Below are 20,675 nucleotides of genomic sequence, written 5' to 3'. Positions count from 1 at the left end.
ATAAAGCATGTGGAGATGCGTAGACCTGAACTGGACTGAACTGAATTCTACTGAATTGAATTGAAACGGGTTCTACTTAACTAGAGTGAACTGAACTGAACTGAAAGTACAGTTCATGTTGACCAGTCTGGTTGCTACAGGATGTTCTCTGTTGTTCTGGTCCAGGCTAGCTTTTGTCACGAATGTTAAATCGGAGATGAAGAGGAAGGTACACTCTGACCTGGTAAAACCAGCAGGCTGAGCAGCACCGTGGTTCTACGCTTCTTTATTAATTCAATGAAGGGACGGGAAAGAGGCTTATGCAGGTTAATATGAGTTAGTCTGAGGCTCTGATGTGAAGCTCTGCTAGTCTAACAGGATTTCAACCAAAAGCCATTTAACACACACACACACACACGCACACACACACAGTAGCCTCTGTGTGGGGGTGTCGGGGTCTTACTGGAGTGGAAGGGACTACTCGGGCCCTGTGGGGAATCGAAAACACTGCCCACATCCGTGGAGCTGGAGGCTGCCGAGGCCGGCGGGGGTGTAAGTGGGGTGCGGGGAGAGTTGGGGGCGGATGCGGCCCCACCCTCTGTCTCGCTGTCGGGGATCCGGCTGTAACTGATCTTCCTGGGTTCGTTCTGAAGCGGGGTTGGATGGCGCATGGTGCCGGGCCGGGTGGAGGACGGACGAACCCCCGGGGACTTGAGCGGACAGTTGTACTTCTTAGCCTGAGGACAATAGGAGTGGGGGAGGGCAGTTTATCATCTAACAGGAAGTGATGTCACTGAGCTAAGACTGGAGCCAACTTTATATTCCACTGACTTTCTGTTTTTCAGTTTAAGGCTGTTTTCTGTTCACTGGGTTTAATCCTCGGGTGTTGTAAGAATGAGGTAGACTAAACATGGAAACTCATCTATGGATGTTTACACCCCATTCCCGCAGGCGGTACCACTGGTTTCCATTCTGGGCTGTAGAGTTAGTTTGCATCCTACCGGTACAAATTCCTAACCTGTCCAAACTTCCTTGACTGTCCGATGTGATGTGAGGTTGAACTTACAAATCGAGGTAAGGACCTGACGTTGCGCGGCTCGATTTCCAGTGACTTGTTGAACAGGTAGTCTGCAAACTCCTTCTCCGCCATGTCTCCCATGGGGTTCAGGTTCTCAAAGAACTTCTGCACAAAGAAAAAAAAATCCACCTTCATCAGTCGGGGAACAACACCACAACTTACCATCTTCTTCCTCCACAGACCTGCAGTACATCGAGTAACAGTTTTAGAGGAAGACCAGGTTACATACCAACAACACGCATGACACAGAGACACCCAGGTAATAGATGGACCCAATATTCTTTGAAAATATGATGATGATGAATGACATAGAGATAGAATGATGATGGATGACAGCGAGATAGATGATGATGGATGACAGAGAGATAGAATGATGATGGGTGACAGAGATAGAATGATGATGGATGACAGAGAGATAGAATGATGATGGATGACAGAGAGATAGAATGATGATGGATGATAAAGAGATAGAATGATGATGGATGACAGAGAGATAGAATGATGATGGATGACAGAGAGATAGAATGATGATGGATGATAAAGAGATAGAATGATGATGGGTGACAGAGATAGAATGATGATGGGTGACAGAGAGATAGAATGATGATGGATGACAGAGAGATAGAATGATGATGGGTGACAGTGAGATAGAATGATGATGGATGATAAAGAGATAGAATGATGATGGATGACAGAGAGATAGAATGATGATGGGTGACAGTGAGATAGAATGATGATGGATGATAAAGAGATAGAATGATGATGGGTGACAGAGATAGAATGATAATGGATGATAAAGAGATAAAATGATGATGGGTGACAGAGATAAAATGATGATGGATGACAGAGAGATAGAATGATGATGGGTGACAGAGATAGAATGATGATGGGTGACAGAGATAGAATGATAATGGATGATAAAGAGATAGAATGATGATGGGTGACAGAGATAAAATGATGATGGGTGACAGAGAGATAGAATGATGATGGGTGACAGAGAGATAGAATAATGATGGGTGACAGAGATAGAATGATGATGGATGACAGAGAGATAGAATGATGATTGGTGATCGTGGACATCCTGTTGTCATTTTTAAGGAGACAGAAGAAAGACACTTTATTTTTGTCATTGTACAGGTTATAATGAATGTGTTCTCTGCATGTAACCATCCTGTTGTATAACAGCAGTGGGCAGCTGCAGCACCCAGGGACCAACTCCACTTCTTTCCATTGCCTTGCTCAGGAGCAGGCAGGAGCATTAACCCTAACATGTGTCTTTTTGATGGTAGGAGGAAACCGGAGCACCCGGAGGAAACCCACGTGGACATGGCGAGAACATGCTAACTCCACACAGAAAGGACCTGGGATGGCCCGGGGTTCGAATCCAGGACCTTCTTGCTGTGAGGCAACAGTGCTAACCACTGGGCCACCGTGCCACCCTGATATGTTTGAAAGGTGGGAAGTCAAAACTACAAAAGGCTGAAGTCAAGAGAAGACAGCTTCACAAACTTAAATCACTTAATCATTTAAGTGGTTGAATGACCTCCATCAGGTTTGTCCTGAAAAGTCGACCAGTCTAGTTTTATGATGATCAGGTCTGTGGAGGCTGGCATCAGAGACATACCGGCCCCTTGTGACCAAATACAAAGTCTGTTTCACAGCAAAATGAAAGTCGGGGAGACGTACCCTGATGTCATTCTCCACGCGCAGGCAGTAGGGCTGGTTCTGGTACTGCTGGATCTCGCCAGTGATCTCGGCCACCTTCCTGCGCTTGCTGAAGTTGATCAGGTCCTTGCCATGTCTCTTCAGGAAGTCCGGGTTTCCCTCCTCCGTCTTCAGGATGTTGGTCAGGTAGATTCCTGTGTTAACAGTGGTGACACAGCAGCGATGAAAACAAACCTAACGGCAGAGACGAACTTCTAAGTTTTAAAACACAAAGAGATTTTCGACAACAACCGATTCACTCTGCAGGTCGTTCCTGTGTCATGTGACTCAGTATGATCACATGACTTCAACACAACCACCATTCATTACTGTCACCATTGGTTACAGCGCTGCTGCATGGGGTCTCGACATCCAGGCCTCCTTGAATCAATCTTAAGAGTAAAGTGTTTGCTCCCAAACCTGATTCAAACAACACAAATGTGTTTCCTGTCTACGGTTCACCACTGAAAAGGAATCGTGGAAAATGACATGTGAATGATTTAACAGCTGATGAAGATGGAACCCTTCTGAGAAGCCTGACTGTGTGTGCTCTGGATTGGATTTAGGTTTGAGCAGCGGACCGTACCAAAGAAAGGGACGCAGGGGGGGTTGATTGAGCGCAGCTTGGCGAGGTACTTCCTATAGTGGTCCTCGCTCAGCTCATGAGCCTCCTCCAGTATCTTTCGCTGTCGGCTGGGAATTTGCTGCAGATGGAGAGCAACAAAACCAAGAGTTGGCAAAAACTGTGGCATCTATAGAAATTTCCAGCTAACCAAGCTACAACATCACGCTCCACAAGATCCTGACAAGTCAACACTTTAATCTATGGCTGGCCCCGGTGGAGACCAAACCCCCAACCCAGTCAGGGTTAATACCTCGCTTTAGCCAGTGAGGGAATGGAACCCAAGCCCTGATAGCTTATGGACCTACTGACCCTTCTCTTTTTTGGGGGGGACTTTTTCCCCCCTTTTAATCCCAAATTGTACCCGGCTAATTACCCCACATTTCCGAGCCGTCCTGGTCGCTGCTCCACCCCCTCTGCTGATCCGGGGAGGGCTGCAGAATACCACGTCTCCCCCGATACATGTGGAGTCACCAGCTGCTTCTTTTCACCTGACAGTGAGGGGTTTCCCCAGGGGGACATAGCGCGTGGGAGGATCACGCTATTCCCCCCCCAGCTCCCCCCCCCGAACAAGTGCCCCGACCGACCAGAGGAGGTGCTAGTGCAGCGACCAGGACACATACCCACATCTGGCTTCTCACCCGCAGACACGGCCAATTGGGTCTGTACGGACGCCCGACCAAGCCAGAGGTAACACGGGGATTCGAACCGGTGATCCCCGTGTTGGTAGGCAACGGAATAGACCGTCACGCTACCCGGACGCCCTCAGACAATACAGGGTTGACTGTTAGACTGCAGGCAAGTCATCAGAATCAGAAACTCTACTACTGCCATGTGCAATACAGCCAATAGGAACTTAGCTTGGCGTTGTTGGTAAGATTGTGAGTACAAGAAAAGTACTTTCTTCAATATAATAAAATGAAATAAAAATAAGTACATGAAAAAATATACAAATACACACACACACAAATCAGATCTAGAAACAATATAGGGGGCGTTGATGTTATTTTGTGCTCCATGTTGGATTTGGTTTCCACTTTACTGTCAAAACAAGCCTGAATAAAAACTACAACAAAGTCTTGAAATAAAAACACTACAACAAAACAAGATGAACTAGTAAAATATAAATAAGGTTGTCCTCATGTCAGCTGCAGCTGAAAAACCCATGTGAGATAGTACATCCAGCAGACAAACAGCCTGGAGAAATCTTTTTGTCTTGTTCGTTTGTGAAGAGGGTGATGGAGCTGCGTACCTCGAAGGTGTGGTCCAGTCTGTAGACGGGCGAGGAGTTCATGGCACTAACCACCTCTAGAACCCCATTGAAGTTGTTGAGCTCCTGAAAGACCTGCAGGATCTCGATGATTCGAGAGACGATGGCTGCCCGCTCCTCGAGGTTCTCCGATTCAACAATGCACCTGGGAGAGAACGCAAGTCTGTCTGTTAGTCTGACTAGTGCTGCGCCCATGTGGCTCATGTGGCTCGGGTACGCTGGACGGACCAGTTCCCGGCTGGAAAATAGCACGTAAACGGCATACCAAGCTGGATAAATGATGTTGGAAGGTCAGAGATTCCCCCCCCCCCTTTTCTCCGAATTGTACTTGGCCAATCACCCCACTCTTCCGAGCCGTTCCGGTCTCTGCTCCACCCCCTCTGCCGATCCGGGGAGGGTTGCAGACTACCACATGCCTCCTCTGATACATGTGGAGTCACCAGCCGCTTCTTTTCACCTGACAGTGAGGAGTTTCACCAGGGGGACGTAGCGCGTGGGAGGATCACGCTATTCTCCCCAGTTCCCCCTCCCCCGAACAGGCACCCCGACCGACCAGAGGAGGCGCTGGTGCAGCGACCAGGACACATACCCACATCCGGCTTCTTACCCGCAGACACGGTCAACTGTGTCTGTAGGGACACCTAGCCAAGCTGGTTGCTATTGGACCTTCCTCTGGTTGACCTATTGCGTCACATACTAAACAAGTCACAAACAAGTTAGCAGGCCTGTAGTGGTAGGCCTGCTTGAGGCGCTTCCACCGAACACAGATTTGCTCAGGGGTTCTTTTAAATCTCGCTTCGTCCAACTTTTCCGCCACTTTCTTAAATAGTTCACCATTCTGTGTCCTCCTTCCATCCATGTACGTACTTCAGGATATTCAGCTCCTTTAGCTGACACAACATGAAGTTTGTCTCCTCGTCTGTCCAGAAATGCATGGTTCTTGCTCTAGCACTCACCATGTTGATACTGTCGATACTACGCTGTTCCACTTCCAGGTGAAAGACCGCTCAGAACGCCTAGGCCAGTTCGGGGCGGATTGAAGTGTATACATGCCAGAGTAAATCCATCCCAACCGCATCATCTAGGTGTGTTAGTCCTACTTTGAGAGATTTGATCTAGTACGAGTTCAGTGGGCCTAACACGTTTACATGTATTTTAAAAGTCCAGTTTAGTCAGACTAACAGAATAAATCCACTTTTTCTAACATCATGTAAACGTACTGAGAGACTTTCTTGGATCACAGTCAAAGACAAACAGTGGTATGACTGCAGTCGTAGAGACACACCTGCCGATGGGTTCAGACGTGTCCAGATTCCAAACACGTTTGATTCTTTATCGTGACAGTACCGCCTGGTCCAACACTTGACCGGGAGGTGAGCAATTTGAATCTTACAGCCCTGAACACTACAAGCTAACCAGGTGCCAACTATTCATGGTGACCTGAACTATTTTACACAGACCAGTCCAGACTCGCTGAGATGTCATAAACCAGTCATCATGGCTAGACCGGGGTTAGAATTGGGCTTTAAGTCATCAGCTTTAGACTGAGCCCAGCTTCAGGGGAGGGGATCTTACTTTTCAAACCAGAGGGTGAGGTTAGTGGTGTGGCGTATCATCCTCAGCAGGTTGGGGGAGTTGAGCTCCTTGTCCTCTTTGGTCCAAACGCTGCCCACAAGCTCTGATGGCTGCACTGCCCTGTGGAGGAAGGTCAGAGGTCAGAACCGTCCAGTCATAGCGCTCCAACTCTATCGTTACTTGCTGGCACTATACAAACATGAGGGATGAATCAGGGACCACATCTCTACCTTTAACATCAGATGTGTCAGTAATCTGAGTTAAAGTCAGCTCTTTATTAGAAGAACAGCCTGGTTGTGGTCTAGTGGTCTAGTGGTTCACAGTGTCTTCTCACAGTCAGGGAGTTGTGGCTCTGGGCGTACTTTGTTTTTGGTGCATTCTGGTGCTCATGATTTTCATCATATCAACTAGCTACTTTTTTCATGGGAATGACAATTAATGACCTGTTAGACAGACAGAGACCCAGACAGACAGACAGACAGACAGAGATCTAGACAGAAAGACAGACAGAGTATACCGGTAGAAGTCTGACTCCAGGAGGGTGAGTTGCCGGGCAATCTCAATGGGGTGAAGGGTCATGAGATCAAACATGTCAGTCTGGCCTGGTTTGCTGATGTGCCACTCGATGGGGGGTGGCGAGCTCTGGAAAGTGATGTTGTGACTCGGCCCATTGGCCTGGGCCTGCTTCTTCCTCTGGATGATCTTTGTGATAGACTCCACCCACTTCCTCATTGCCTTGCCTGGATGAAATAAATGAAAACATTAGATGAACTTTATCAAATGCATTTGGGGAGATTCTGATCTGCTGCACCAGCAGACTGCAAATGGTGAGCTGGAGGCAGGTACATGGGAGGAGAGAGAGGAGCAGCCAAGTTAAGGAAGGGCTGGTAAGACTGAGCCAGAGGAGTGTGTTGTGAGAAGGGCTGTTAGCCATCGGGGGGCAGGCTTAAGCCTGTTGTCCAGTCTTTTTTTTTTTTTTGATTATTTCCCCAATTTTATCCGTCCAATTACCCCACTCTTCCAAGCCATCCCGGTCTCTGCTCCACCCCCTCTGCTGATCTGGGGAGCGCTGCAGACTACCCACATGTCTCCTCCGATACATGTGGAGCCAGACGCTTCGTTTCACCTGACAGTGAGGCGTTTCGCCAGGGGGATGTAGCGTGTGGGAGGATCACGCTATTCCCCCCCAGTTCCCCCTGCCCCCTGAACAGGCGCCCTGACCGACCAGAGGAGGTGCTAGTGCAACGACCAGGACACCTACCTACATCCAGCTTCCCTCCCGCAGATACGGCCAATTGTGTCTGTAGAGACGTCCGACCAAGCCGGAGATAACATGGGGATTCGAACCGGCGATCCCCGTGTTGGTAGGCAATGGAATAGACTGCTATGCTACCCAGACGCTGTTGTCCAGTCTTCAGTAGAAGAATGTGTCTAACTTGTGTATGATAAACAGTATGATGGTCTTGGTCTCGCTAATGTTCCTACTGAGCAGCAGAGATATTTATAAACAAGTCTGACCTGAAAACTGAACTGAACCTTCTGGAAGATATTTTTTTAATTAATATTCACTGAAACAGTTGCTAGATATCAGCATCACACAGGCCAGGCCATGCTTGTGAATCGCTCACTTTACCTATTGTGAAAATTGGTCAGGCCTCTCTTTAACGTACAGCATTTCTAGGAGGTGGGCCAATCACAGATTAGAAGACTGTGGGATTTGACGCAGGATTCAGAAAAAAACTAGGCATCACAGACAGTCATGGATCTCACTGTGTGGACTGGTTCCCATGACAACAGCTGACACACACTTGGATGTTGTGCACTGTGCCTGTGTCGTGTGACTGACTCGACACAATGAAGTACCATGAATCACTGCTGTCACTGGTGTTCCCACTTCTTCTGTGTCGTATATCCCAAACTGTCACTGGAGGCCTGAACCACAAACCATGACAGAGCACCATCTACTGACTCCTGACACCCAGGACAGGTCGAGATGTCTCTGGGAAGTCTTCATTCAACACCGTCGCTATCCACTTTTTTTTCTCCCCAGTTGTACTTGGCCAATTACCCCACTCTTCCGAGCCATCCCAGTTGCTGCTCCACCCCCTCTGCTGATTTGGGGAGGACTGCAGACTACCACATATCTCCTCCGACACATGTGGAGTCACCAGCCGCTTCTTTTCACCTGACAGTGAGGAGTTTCACCAGGGGGACGTAGTGCATCGGAGGATTACGCTATTCCCCCCAGTTCCCCCTCCCCCCTGAACTGGCGCCCCGACCGACCAGAGGAGGTGCTAGTGCAGCAACCAGGACACATACCCATGTCCGGTTTCCCACCTGCAGACACGGCCAATTGTGTCTGTAGGGACACCCGACCAAGTCGGAGTAACGCGGGGATTCAAACCAGCGATCCCCGTGTTGGTAGGCAACGGAATAGACCGCCACACCACCCAGACACCCCCACCATCCACTTTTTGAAACAGTTCTCAGTGAGAGGAAGGCCAGACCCAGTGTCCAAAGACAGAGTAACAGGACCGACTCGCTAGATGGATCTGACTGCTGAGCTTAAATCGATACGAGACAGCGTTCACGCCCATGGCTCGTGATGCCTTTTATTTCCCAGCTTGCCGGTACCTCTGACCAAAGCGATGAACTCCTCCAGTCGTCTCAGCAGATGTGCGTCTCTCTCGAAGTCATAGAAGTGATGCTCCACCCAATGGCGACAAACATTCAGCACTCTGGAAAGACATGAACCAGCCAGTCACGCCGTCGTTTACTGAGGCACATTTCAACCGAAACTCACCTCCACACTTTACCCTAAAATAACATGTAGTCTAGAAACACTGACGGCTGACAACTGACTAGATTTCCAAAGTAAGTAAATGACAACTGACTAGATTTCCAAAGTAAGTAAATGACAACTGACTAGATTTCCAAAGTAAGTAAATGACAACTGACTAGATTTCCAAAGTAAGTAAATGACAACTGACTAGATTTCCAAAGTAGGTAAATGACAACTGACTAGATTTCCAAAGTAAGTAAATGACAACTGACTAGATTTCCAAAGTAAGTAAATGACAACTGACTAGATTTCCAAAGTAAGTAAATGACAACTGACTAGATTTCCAAAGTAGGTAAATGACAACTGACTAGATTTCCAAAGTAAGTAAATGACAACTGACTAGATTTCCAAAGTAAGTAAATGACAACTGACTAGATTTCCAAAGTAAGTAAATGACAACTGCCTAGATTTCCAAAGTAAGTAAATGACAACTGACTAGATTTCCAAAGTAAGTAAATGACAGATTATTAATCATAATATTGATCAGTAAATTAAGTAACTGATGTTATTACTGATTTTAGATTATTTCTGTTCCATGATAATCATTACTACAAATGTTTCTATTAAAAACAGAACCACTATGAAGAGTTTATCACTGAGTGTTAATCATTTCTTGATTATTAATTTTATTGCTTATTAATTAAACCCTATGGATATGTTGATAAAGCCTTTAGCCCCAACAGGTCCTCACAGCCAAACTGCTCAAGGAGCATCTTTTCATGGGCAATCTTGTCCAGAAAGGGCCGGTGTGGGTGCAGGTCTTTGTTCTGACCAAGCAGCACCTGTGTGTCCTAATCCAGTTCCTCAGCAAAGACTCTACTGGTTGACTAGTGGGATCAGGTGTGTAACTGTTTGGTTGGAACAAAAACCTTCACCCACACCGACCCTTTCTGGACAAGACTGCCCAGCCCTGCAACAGATGTATTTGGGCTGCACTTAACTATCTGACCTGAAGTGGTCTGGACTAGTCCAGATCCTGTGGGGTTCATAGTGATGATGGGGCAAATGGTTTCATCCCCATTCACTCTAAAAGCATATCCGCCTCATGGCAGGTGGTACCTGAGCTGGACCGGTTGGACGAACTCTTTCCGGAAGCGTTTGAGTTCAGCACTGAGCAGCTGCTCGCCGCTCTCCATCTGCTCAGCCTCAGTGGGTCTGGGCTCCGGGATGTCGAACCTGCCGAGCAAGAGTCAGGACAACAGAAAGATCCACAGAATGGTTCATAAGGGCTCTAGAGAGCAGAATCAAAGCTGATGTGTGGATGAGAAGGACCGATTAACAACGCACCTCGTGCAACAAAAGCTGTTACGCACAGACAAATAAAACGTATGCAAAAAACTAGTCAAGAAATCTGGTGGCATTCACCAACTCCTCTCATTTTGGATTTGTTCACTGGTATGATCCAGATTTAGGCTTACATGAATAACAGTCCTGTTGGTCAATGTCTTCTGAAAAGGGAAAAGTTCATTAACTAGTCTCTCTCATGGAGAGACTAGTTGTGAGACTGGAGACCACAAAGAAAAATATTTAACATATTCAAATAAATGTAATTATCATTAAGGCTATGCATAGTGTTTATTTATATAATCTATCTGTTCATTCAAATGCATGAAGTATACTGTCTGTATGTAGCCATATTTAGACCTGACAGCAGGGGGAGCGCTCAGTCCGCTGGGTGTGTATCATGTCAGTTCAGGTGTGGCTGCAGTGTCCCGGGTTCAAATCCGGCTCAGAACATGTGCTGCTCTCTTCACTCTGCAGGTCCTATCTGTCTGCTGTGCTGTCAGAGGCTAGAAGTGCCCTGACACCAAGCAGGAAGTGACAGCAGGGCTCTGGCTTCTGAACCTGTAAAGTTCTTTCTAGACCTGTTTTACAGCGACGTGTCTGAATGTAAATTCCTCACAATCTTTTTCTGTTTTGTCCATGACCCTCAGAGCCAGCCGTCTTCAACTGGTCTTTCTAAGATGTTAGCTCCAACACCACATTCAGCTTAAGAACAAGTGGCATTGACCTTCAAGATAAACTGGTGAAGCTCTCAGGAACCTGACGTTGACTTCTCTTACGCACATCCCACAGAAACACATTTAAGAGGACTTCAATAGAAAGTTAAGAGAATATTCTTAAGGGCCATTGACCTTGCTGTATCTTCTGAGGTCATTGTTGTTTTATTAAAAATTAACACACAATAAACTTGCCGTGGATAAGTGTGAGGAGGTAACACACAAAATGAAACGAAGCCTTTCTGAACCCTGCCTGCTCCTCTGCACACGTCATTCTAATGGTCTGCTTACAAGTGGTTTCTGGTGAGTATCAAATATCAGAGAAACACTCGTTATCACTTTTTATTTTATAGCAGCAGTGACTCAACACCAGCAACACCTGTCCTTTCTTATAGTGAGTTAAAGGGGCAAGTTATTGTCTGACTGGACTACATGGCACCTGATGTAATGACTGGTAATCCATGACAGTGGAAGAGAGTTGGAGGCGTCCATCTTTCTTTTGAAAGTGTTTGGCATAATGCTCCATCAGATGGTGACTGAACGTGCTTTGAGCTTCTGTGCATGGCTCAGTGGGGCTTTACCTTTCCATGAGCAGGTCCAGCAGCTCCTGCGGCTTACAAAACGAGCGGTAGGTGGTCAGAAATGTTCGGACAAAGTTTGGATCTGGAACAGAGAGGAGATGGTGACAGGGTCAGGGCCACACTGTATCTTTTTTTTTTTTTTTGCTTTTCTTCTCCCCAATTGTATCCGGCCAATTACCCCACTCTTCTGAGCCATCCTGGTCGCTACTCCACCCCCTCTGCTGATCCGGGGAGGGCTGCAGACTACCACATGATGTTTCCCTCTGATACATGTGGAGCCACCAGCCGCTTCTTTTCACCTGACAGTGAGGAGTTTCACCAGGGGGACGGAGCGCGTGGGAGGATCACACTATTCCCCCCAGTTCCCCTCCCCCCCTGAACAGGCGCCCCAACCGACCAGAGGAGGCACTAGTGCAGCAACCAGGACACATACCCACATTCAGCTTCCCACCTGCAGACACGGCCAATTGTGTCTGCAGGGACGCCCGACCAAGCAGGCAGTAATGCAGGGATTCGAACTAGCGATCCCCGTGTTGGTAGACCGCCATGCTACCCAGATGCCCCCAGGTTGTATCTGACCATATTGTGTTTATCTGTTCTGGGCTTTGGAGCTCATCCATTAACATTTGGTATCAGACAGTTAAACCGATCAATCAGCCAAAATAAGACGTTGTGCTGTCAGTGTGGTGTCCTGTGTCATGTGTGTGTGTCATGAGTGTGTGTCATGAGTGTGCGATGTGACAGTGACATACAGCCATGTTAGAGAAACATCACTTGAATAGAATAAATCCACACAATGAAGTCAAGGCTTCAGAGAGGGACAAGCAGAGGCACTGAGACATCTAAACATTCCCTCTAAAGAGCTTCCTTCAGCTTTACCCTTTTCACCACAGACCCAAAGCCTTCACAGCAACATGGGGTCAGAGGTCAGGGGTCAAAGGTCAGCCATGGAGCAGGGTCTCTGCAGCTGGAAGGAAGTATGGGGAACAAACCGGGGACAGCCAACCCCGTACCTACTGCATAGTCAGTAAGTAGCTCTTCGCCATCCTTCTCTGCTAAACTTCACACTGTATCTTGTCCTACAAACATCAACTTTGACCTTCCCTTCACATGTGAAGCATTCATCAGTGTTAGGAAGGTGTGTCTGTACTCCGACCGGACGACTGAAGTTATCGGAAGGAGGAACTTACAAGCTCCTCCATGTTTTACAGGGAGTAAGACTGACTTGGGGTGAAAGAGTTCTCTCCGTCTCGTCTTGATGCTCCATTACTCCAGGTGAGCAGATCCAGAAAGGAGGACAAGGTCACGTGGACATCACGTCTAGTGTCCACATGAACTGATCCTTCTCTCTGGACGTCCCTGTCTCATTCCCTTTGTCTTTCCCCACTGTTCTATCAGACTAGACATAACTGAACAGCTGAAGAAGTCAGGTCCCGGCTGAGAACAGGAGTTAAGAATAAAGGTCCCGGCTGAGAACGAGTGATGAACCTTGTCGAGCCGTTTGGTCACAAAACAAACAAAAAAATAAAAAGAGAAAGCAGCAGGATATTTTTAGAGCGACAGCGTGAGACAGAGGCCGAGCAGCTCTGAACCGGGGACTCAACAATACACCACCTCACGCTGCATTCACAAACAATCAGCCTTCAGCACAGGAAACACACTGCAGTGACGCACACTGCCCACACACACACACACACACACACACACACACCTAAAATAGATTGGCCAACCCTTCGTTATGTATGTGTGTGTGTGTGTGTGTGTGTGTGTGAGCAGTGGACGAGGACAGTGTGTAACACCACTAATAGTCTGAAGGTTGGACTGTCTGACAGTGCACCTTGAGCAAGGCACTTAAGTCCAGCACGGTGAGTCTGTTGGGTGAGACTCCTCGTTTCATGTCTCTTCTTACTCAGGCTATCCAACAACCCGTTTACAATCCGGTGAGTTTACAGCCACCCGGACACAGCAGGACCCAACCACAGCATGGTTCAGAACACTGAAGAGATCTGACTGTCAACATGTAAGAAGACAGACATGTGTGAACATGTAGAGAACGCCCATGTTGGGGTCAGGTGGGACATCTTTCTGTACACACTGCAGGAAACTAAGAGGATCATCGCAAAAGATCACGTCTGTCATTAACAGCACTCTAACTAACGTACAATATTCTTTTCTTAAACTTCTTTTCCTCTGAATTTGAAACACTGATGTGAAAACATAATTTTATGTAAATCTTCTTCCTCATGCATTATTAAAGTAGAGGGAGGTGGTGATCTGTGGGACTGACGCTTATCCAGAGACGCTCTGCTCCAACAACACAACCCAACACCACCGCCAGCTCTGCAGGCAGCTGACCTTCTTCATGAGTGTGTGTGTGTGTGTGTGTGTGTGTGTGTGTGTGTGTGTGTGTGTGTGTGTGTGAGAGAGAGAGAGAGAGACCACCCCCTGTGGTCTGCTGGCCAGGGCGTTGGTCCAGACAGGAAGCACCTTTCTTCCTTCACACACACACACACACACACACACACACATACACACACACAGACAAGCCCTTTCCTCAAAAGAGGCGTCAGACAGCCAATCAGAGGACAGGACAGTGGCGGCAGTGTGGGTGCTTCTGCAGGTTACAGGACTATGATGCAGCAGTGGAACAAAACCATCCAGTGTAAAATGGCAACATGAAGCTGCTGTGGTTGTAAAACTGTAGTACATCTCCTCAGTCTTAATACTGAATCCCAAACAACAGATGCTGTGCAGAGGTGTGATGTCGTGATGTTTTCAGTTTTACTAACACACATTTTGTCATGCATTTTCTTTGGATTATTGCAGTTTTCACATTTTGCTGACGGTAAGATGAGATAAAGCTTTGAAAAAATAACACTGAATCACAACATGTATAACATTATATGTGAAATATCGCAGTATGTGACATCATCACTAAATACTGTTGTGGTGTGGAATAGGGAGATTATACCTTCTGATTCAAAGCTACTGTGATGAAGACCGTGGAAGGTTATGAGGCTGATGATGGTGTGTGGTTTAAAGGAGCCATAGCAGCTGTTTTATCACTGGCACTTGTTCTGGCTTGGTGCCTGCCAACAGGATATTACCCAGAATTCCCATCAGCATGACCAGCAAAAAGAGATTTATTTCCCTAAAATAGCTTTAGCTTAGCAGGAACCAAGCAGGAACCAAGGTTGACGACCCATTGTACACATTTGAACTCAGACGTTTAAAGCTCTTCCTGTCACTCTGTCGAATGTGTATGTATCAATTTGTGTACGTATCTATATGTGCATGTATATTAATATGTATTAACACTTTGTTTCAAACCGTGATGTCCTTGCCTGTTTGCCAAACCACCACAACAAAAGCTGGTTTTTCAGAACTAGCTCTTTGTCTCTGGAGAGCTGGCTTAGCTCTACTAGCTTTGTCTCTAGAGAGCTAGCTTAGCTCTACTAGCTCTTAGTCTCTGGGGAGGTAGCTTAGCGCTACTAGCCCCGGTCACTTCTTCTACATCTACAGCACATTGTGGTACCACTGAATAGAACTTCTTCTGCTTATCATTATAATTAAAACCAGAAAGCTGACAAGCGTTGACATTTTTTTAAATTTTCTTTTTATCGGCAGCCAGAGGATTTACTAAAGACAATTACAAATAATTTACTTCAGGCAAAAAAAAAAAAAAAAAGTCATTAGGACAGCCACCTTTATTACCAGAGAGAATTTTTTACTATACTTTTCCTTTACATTCTCCAAGTCACACTTTAATCAACTGTTTCACAAATAAAGAGAAAATAAATACATAGATGAATGAATTAAATAAAAAACATTGAAAATATGAGAAAATTACTTTTGTTTGTTACTTGTCACACTATATACTTGTATCTGACAGCTCTTACCCTTAACAGTGTAAAACGGAGGGGGGGGGGCAAACATAAGAAAACATAAAAATTTTCTGATGAAAATGTATTGGGCCCTTTCCTCATTGGCCATAACATTTCTCAGGCATCAGTTACTGGTACCAAATAGAACTATGTACAGCACAACATAACTGGGAGGAATGGTAATGTTCAAGTTATATGCACATGTGTCTCATATAAAGTCTTGTCTTTGGGGTCTGATAAAGCCAATCCACCTTAACCATATATTGGTAAATTTATCTTGGTGTACTCTGAGGGAATATGTCAATTTCTCCATTGTATACATTTGATGAACTATGTCTATCCAGTCCTCAATAAAGGGAGCTTTACCGGTTATGGCTTTTTTACATGCAGCTTGCAGAAGTGTCATAAGGATTTTATCTCTGGAGGTAATCTCTTGTGGGATATTGCATAAGTATAGAACACGAAATCTAAACGGCAACGTCGTTCTGAATACCTCCTCTAAAGTGTGATGGATATTCTTCCAGTAAGTGGCCAGGACAGGGCTGGACTAAAATATGTGGTAATGATTCACACTGTTGGTCTGGCATTGTCTCCAGCAATCTGAGTAAATAGTGCTGTGTTGCTTTGAGGGGTAATAAAGAATCGAACCAAACTCTTCCAACACAGTTCCCTCCAAACAAGGGAACTTGTAGTTTTCCACTGCCACTCCTACCCTGAGAGGACCCTACTAATTTCCCTGCCACATTTCTCTGTAATATACAGTGCCTCTTCTGATTTTCTATTTAAAAACAGTTGTAAATCCTGGAAATAAATGTAGTATTGTATTCAGAGTTACAGGCAGATATAAAAATTTTCATTATTCTGTCCTCTAGGTTCACCAAACTAATATCTTTCAAGATTGTTCTATAGTAGTGCTGGATTTGGAGGAATCAGAAGAAGTCTTGCTGTTCAAAATTATATTCTTCCCTCAGAGTCTAAAAACTCTTTCGTGGCCCCTTATGTATCAGAGTACAGTAAGGTGTAACACCTTCCCCTGCCCATTAACTAAATCTTTTGTCACTCAGCTTGTGGGTAAAAATGACTATTGAAGGCGAAGCACCTTAATAGTTTTGATATTCTCTGCATATTGCACACATTTGAGTTATCTTCAAAATCTTCAGGGACACGTTAATAAATAGATTTGCTCTGTCCAAGAGATGTATGACTAGTGTTTTCATCAGAAACAACTGCTTAAAGTGGGATCCTATCAGTCTTTGCCAACTCTAGCTCCTTCCAGATAGCAAAATAACCAGGGTTGCACCAGCATATGAGAGGCCTCAGCTAGGCTGTATAATAATACTCCAACAAGCACAGAAGCCCCATTCCCCCATAATCTTTTTGAGTTGTAAGGTTTTATATTTAATTCTTGGCTTTCTGCCATTCGATATATATCCAGATGGCTATGAGCTTGTCCCAATCCACAAACTTTTGGATTGTCACTTCCACAGCCAGTGCTTGAAAAAGATACAGTAGAATGTTCATTTTGACTGATTCAACCCTTGAACTTAAATTTAGGGATGGAATAAGATTCCATCTTCTTACATCTGACTTTAGTTTGGAGTCCAGAGGTTGCCAGTTCTTTTGGTAAGTATACACCCAATTTATTGGATCAGCATCCCATTTTAGCTGGCATTTTTCAATAATATCCCTGGTGGGTTTGTAATTAAAAGCAAGTGACTTGTGCGCAATTTGTGTGTTTGATACATTAAGTTTATAGCCAGACATTGAGCCATATTCCTCTAGGCAACACATCATTTTGGGTAGGGATTGGGTGAGTTGTTCTAAATATATCAAAATGTCATCTGTAAATAACGCCAGCTTTTTTCCCCCTGATAGTTGAAATCCCTTTTATATTCTGATTCTGAAGAATCCATTGACTTGGGGGCTCGATAAACATGGCAAACAGGAGAGGAGAGATGGTACATCCTTGTCTGCATCCCCGCTGTAGAGTAAATGGGGCAGTAAGGTCCCCATTTACTTTAATTCCAGCTATTGGTTTGTCATATAATGTTTCGATAATTTGTATGAAGTCCTCATGAAATCCAACTGTATATAAAACTTTATATAAAAAAATTCCAGCTAACTGCATCAAATGCCTTTTGGCCATCTAGGCTAATCAGGGCTGATTCTATCTTATTCTATGTGACATGTCGTATTTTATCTCATGTTCTAATGTTATCCTGTGTTTGTCTCTGCTTAATAAAACCAGTTTGGTCAAGGTGAATTAGATCTGGCACACATTTTGCAAGCCTCCTTGCTGTATTAGATGTGAACACTCGATAATCTACATTCAGTACACTTATAAGTCTCAAGTGACCACATTCTTGTCTGTTTTTGCCCTCCTTGGGAACAAGGGAAATGATTGCCTCTCTCCATTTGGGGGGCATTTCTAGTTTTTTTGAGTTCCAAATTATAGACCCTCATTAACATGGGTGCTAACTTATCCCTCAGCAACTTATACCATTCAGAGGTGAAGTTGTCTGCGTCAGCCTAGCTACCTGCCTTCAGTCTTGTAACAGCCAGATTAATTTCTTGAAGTCTCACCTCAGCTCGGAGAGTGTTATTTTGGGTTTCTGTAACTGCTGATATATGGAGTGAGTGTAAAAGGTGTTTATCTGTAAGTCATTAACTGTTGTTGAGAATACAGTTTTTGATAGAATGACAGCAGACACCATTTAATTTTCTCTAGTTTATGTTCAATCTCCTTAGTCTCAGGATTCTTTTATTTTGTAGAGAGTGCTGTCTGCTTGTTTTTCTTTATTTTATAAGCTAACAATCTAGATGCTTTGCCACCAACTTCCCAATATTTCTGTTTGAAAAAAACAAGTTTCTTTTGTGTTTCCTGTGTGTATATTTCATCACTCATCTTAAACCATTTTAATTTCTTGTTCAATATTTAGGTCCACACTTCTTTATGTTCTCTCTGTAGCTGCTTTACTTTTATTTGTAGTTTATTTAATATTTCCTGTCTTGATTTTTTTTAGGTGGGTGGTACATGCGATAATATTCCTCCTCATGACAGACTTGAATGTGTCCCATAGCATGGGCGGCCCCACCTCCTCTGTATCATCCATTATCCAAACCACTTATCTTGCTCTCAGGGTCACGGGGATGCTGGAGCCTATCCCAGAATCCCCTTCCCTGTATCATTTAACTCCAAGTAGACTTGAATTTCCTCCTCTAGTGCTTCTATGATTTGCGGACTATTAAGTATACTTGATTTAAGCTTTCATAATGTATGTCTGGATTTTGGTTTTAAATTGATAGTAAGATAGAGGGGGCTAGGATCCGAAACATCAACATTTCCTATATCACAACAAACAATTCTGTCTCTGTAATATACATTAGAAAATAGTCACTTTGTGTGTATACAGAGTGGGAATGAAAAAAATGGGTATAGTTTCAGCCTGCCAAATAGAAGTCCCTCCATACGTTAATCATTCCCATCTCCTGCATAACAGTATTTATTTTTTTATTTGTCTTAATCTGTCTGGTACTTGGTCTTGATGAGTTGAGTTTAACATTCAGTTTAACATTAAAATCTCCACTACATATTAAAATTCCTTCACCCTCTGAGGCCATAATGTAAAAATATTTGCCTATAGAAGTTTCATTAACTATTTGGGGGTGCATATACATTTAACAAGGTAATCATAGCACCCTCCCAGTTTCCTTTAATCAGCACATACCTCACTTCCCTGTTTTTTTTCCAGTTTATGCTCATAATTGAGAGCATTTTTTTTTTGTGTGTGGAATTTCCCCCCTTTTTCTCCCCAGTTGTACGCCAATTACCCCACTCTTCCGAGCTGTCCCGGTCACTGCTCCACCCCCTCCGCCGATCCGGGGAGGGCTGCAGACTACCACATGTCTCCTCCAATACATGTGGAGTCGCCAGCCACTTTTCACCTGACAGTGAGGAGTTTCACCAGGGGCACGTAGCGTGTGGGAGGGTCACGCTATTCCCCCCAGTTCCCCCTCCTCCTTGAAAAGGCACATCAACTGACCAGAGGAGGTGCTAGTGCAGCAACCGGGACACATCCCCACATTCTAGCTTCCCACCCGCAGACGCAGCCAATTTTGTCTGTAGGGATGCTTGACCAAGCCGGAGGCAACACGAGGATTCGAACCGACGAGCCCTGTGTTGGTAGGCGACAGAATAGACCACTATGCTATCCGGATGCCATTGAGAGCATTATGTATAACCACTGCCCCCTCTTTTGTTGCCAGCTTTATGTGCTGACGAGTAAACATGTTTAAACCCTAATCTTCCTAGTGTTGTATGTTCAGTTTCATTAAACGAGTTTCCTGTAGGAAAGCAACATGGTTTTTTTTTCTTTGTTTAATTTGGATAGCATCGTACCCCTTTTTACTGGTCTGTGCACCCCATATACACTAGAACAACCAAGGCCGTCAATTTGGCGGTTTGGGATTTTCAAAGTTTAATAACTTTGTGGAAAAAAGATACATACCTGCCGCTCCCTGAATGCTCCTAAAATTGCATATATTTGCATTAAAATTAGTTTTGGATCAATTGCACAAAAAAACCTGATGATAACCTCTACCTAACACCACCATGAGCGGTCAAAAAGACGGCTCGTAATCTGCGCGTGATGGTGTGCGTCATGTCACTATTTATGACTTGTGTTGTTGCGTCATTTCCTTCGTGAAGTTCGTTGCTCTGTCCTAGAAACACACTAGCGTTCTCCAGTGCAGACAAATAGTCTAAACTTGATTTGTGATTACTGCCAACATGTCTGGGTACAGACACCGTTACAGACGCACCATGACTACCACCGAGGTGTTGCAGTATTTACAGTCGCTGGACAGCGGTCATTTTAAATTGTTTGAAAAATGGCATTAAAGTTGTTAAAATGTTAATTTTGGTGTCAGTTAGTTTCATAACAGACATACTAACATATGTAATGCATTAATATCTCAACTGGTATTTATCCTGACAGAATCTACTACTACTACTACTTTCGGCTGCTCCCGTTAGGGGGCGCCAGAGCGGATCATCCGTTTCCATTTCTTCCTGTCTTCTGCGTCTTCCTCTGTCACACCAGCCACCTGCATGTCTTCCCTCACCACATCCATAAACCTC

General features: G+C 45.0%; 1 protein-coding gene across 1 annotated transcript in view; it reads right to left on the bottom strand.

Moving 5' to 3' along the window:
• The window catches only part of LOC130112639 (son of sevenless homolog 1-like), a 97,232-nt gene that overhangs the window by 13,278 nt on the left and 63,279 nt on the right, over positions 1–20,675 (bottom strand). Inside the window, exons 11-20 of the mRNA XM_056280090.1 lie at positions 11,652–11,733; positions 10,130–10,246; positions 8,863–8,966; positions 6,746–6,968; positions 6,229–6,348; positions 4,636–4,798; positions 3,348–3,465; positions 2,744–2,916; positions 1,046–1,162; positions 443–716 (exon numbers count right to left, since the gene is read on the bottom strand). Coding sequence (XP_056136065.1) covers positions 443–716; positions 1,046–1,162; positions 2,744–2,916; positions 3,348–3,465; positions 4,636–4,798; positions 6,229–6,348; positions 6,746–6,968; positions 8,863–8,966; positions 10,130–10,246; positions 11,652–11,733 — 1,491 coding nt within the window. The remainder of the gene's footprint in view (positions 1–442; positions 717–1,045; positions 1,163–2,743; positions 2,917–3,347; positions 3,466–4,635; positions 4,799–6,228; positions 6,349–6,745; positions 6,969–8,862; positions 8,967–10,129; positions 10,247–11,651; positions 11,734–20,675) is intronic.

Source organism: Lampris incognitus, chromosome 5, assembly GCF_029633865.1.
Source record: "Lampris incognitus isolate fLamInc1 chromosome 5, fLamInc1.hap2, whole genome shotgun sequence".
NCBI lineage: Eukaryota > Metazoa > Chordata > Actinopteri > Lampriformes > Lampridae > Lampris > Lampris incognitus.
This window is presented reverse-complemented; position numbering and strand designations above follow the sequence as displayed.